Source organism: Propithecus coquereli, unplaced genomic scaffold (assembly GCF_000956105.1).
Source record: "Propithecus coquereli isolate 6110/MARCELLA unplaced genomic scaffold, Pcoq_1.0 Scaffold243, whole genome shotgun sequence".
NCBI classification, from domain to species: Eukaryota; Metazoa; Chordata; class Mammalia; order Primates; family Indriidae; genus Propithecus; species Propithecus coquereli.
The window spans coordinates 3,056,884-3,058,905 of record NW_012147986.1 but is presented as its reverse complement, the minus strand read 5'-3'; the positions used below and the strand labels follow the sequence as shown (position 1 = coordinate 3,058,905).

Here is a 2,022-nt window from a genome sequence, read left to right as displayed (position 1 = left end):
AACATAAAAAGGAAAAAAAAACATCGCCTCTCTCTTTGTAACCCTCCTTAGCTTATTTTGTTTTTCCAAAAGGTAATTTCTAAAGTTTTATTTAGTCTGCATTAATATCTAAACAAGTATTTCAAGACCTCTGTGCTGTCCCTTTCCTCAGCAGGAAGCTGTAACTGTTCTAATCCTTCAAAACTCACCTCCTGCCACTGAGTGTCTGCCATTAGGCTATTATTCAGCAAAGGGCAGTTTATTTTTTAAAGGATATTCATAAGCTGGAATATATTCAGCAAAGCACATCCAGATGATATGAGGAGTGTGTGAAGAACCTGAGATGTATCATTTGGAAAAGAGAGGAACTGTCACGCGGGGTGGTGGGTTTGTGTGTGTGCAGTGGCAGGGAACAGGAACAGACCCATTCCGTGTGGCTAGAGCACAGAACTAGAAACGACGGAAAGCATGACAGGCAAACATTTCCACTTAGCAGGAGGAAGACCTTCCTCACAGCTATGACAGTCCAACAATGTTCTAAGCTGCCTCAAAAAGCAGTGAGCTCCTCATCACTGGACAAAGCCTGGAAAACCATCCAGTATGGATGCTTTTAAGGGAACAGGCAAGGACCAGCTGGACAGTCCACCTCTGAAGTCGCTGAGGTTCCATGAGGCTATACCAAATCACACCCAAGTCCAGCCTGTGTGCTCCAATCTTCTTTAGTATGTCTATGTCATTTTATATAACTATCATAGTCTCACATGTTTACGTTTTCTCTAAGCTTTTTCCCCCCTTGCTTTGATTTTAAGTTTGAGGGTTAAAATGAAAGCTTTGGTATCTCCTTTACCAGACCCACACACACACACACACACACACACACACACACACACACACCACAAATCAGGCTATCTATCTTTACTTACTATTTTCTGTGTTTTTTCTCTTCTATTCCTAAAATCATTTTGCTGGTCCTTCATTTTAATTATGTGATTATTCTTTTCTTTCAACTTACATTTCTTTCTTGTGGCCCAATGCTCTCTAAAGTATAATTACTCTTCCTACCAAAACAGAGTAGAACTATTGCATAATTACCTTAATTTCACCTATTTTCCACAAGAGCCCAGTTGGACAACCAATACTTACCATCAAACTGATAGTGCATGGTTTGATGGATGCGTTCTGTGACGCTGGCCAGCCAGTCTTGGAAGGATAAGGTCACTTGTGCCTCATCTAATAGCTGACCACAGGCTAGGAAAAGAAAAAAAAAAAAGCCTCTTCAGTTAACTTTTCTTTTCTTGCAGAATAAACAGTTAATTGAAGTTAAAGAGTTTATACAGAAAAAAAAGAACATGAAGCTGAAATTCAAAGAAGGTAGATAAAATAAGTGAAATAGAATATTCTGGGACTTTTTTAAAAAAGAATCTACTTAGAAAATGAGAAATGAGAAGTTCTTAGAGACTAATAAGTTTAAGATTATTAACTATAGAAAATTAGCAGCCGTTTAACACTAAACTGCACATTAAAGAATGATCCTATATCATAGGTGTTTTAAAGACCTATAAATTAGTTCTATTCATGATGAATATGTATCCATATGCCCCAAATCCTCTCAATAATGAAGGTATTTGTTTCATATCAAGGTTGAGCACAAACAGATAAGACTGAGTGATGCATTCATGGTGGGTTGCTACGATACCTTTTCACTTAAAATCCAAAACCTTATATTCAGAAATGCAAACTCAACGAAAATTCACTTTTAAATAAAAAATGAAAGAATGAAATCTTGCAGCCCTGGAGTAAATAACTGGGAAATACAGTAATAGTGGTGAAATTTAATGGGGCCAGAGTTTAGAGTTGGGAGTCAAGAGGTTATAGGACATAGGACTCCCATCCTCACTAAGTGACCAGGGTCCATGGCTCAACTTCCTCTTCCCTAAAATGAGGGTATAAATCTCTGGATGATCTTCAGATTCAAAACCTTTCCACAGATGTACCATTCTATTTCTTTTTTTTTAAATACTATTTAACCTGTTTCACATCTGT

The 2,022-nt window shown here is 37.5% G+C and overlaps 1 protein-coding gene across 1 annotated transcript in view; it reads right to left on the bottom strand.

Annotated features, from left to right (window-relative positions):
* Positions 1 to 2,022, bottom strand: part of LOC105812054 (chromosome unknown open reading frame, human C2orf42) — a 42,270-nt gene that overhangs the window by 21,235 nt on the left and 19,013 nt on the right. The window contains exon 4 of the mRNA XM_012646422.1: positions 1,123 to 1,227. Coding sequence (XP_012501876.1) covers positions 1,123 to 1,227 — 105 coding nt within the window. The remainder of the gene's footprint in view (positions 1 to 1,122; positions 1,228 to 2,022) is intronic.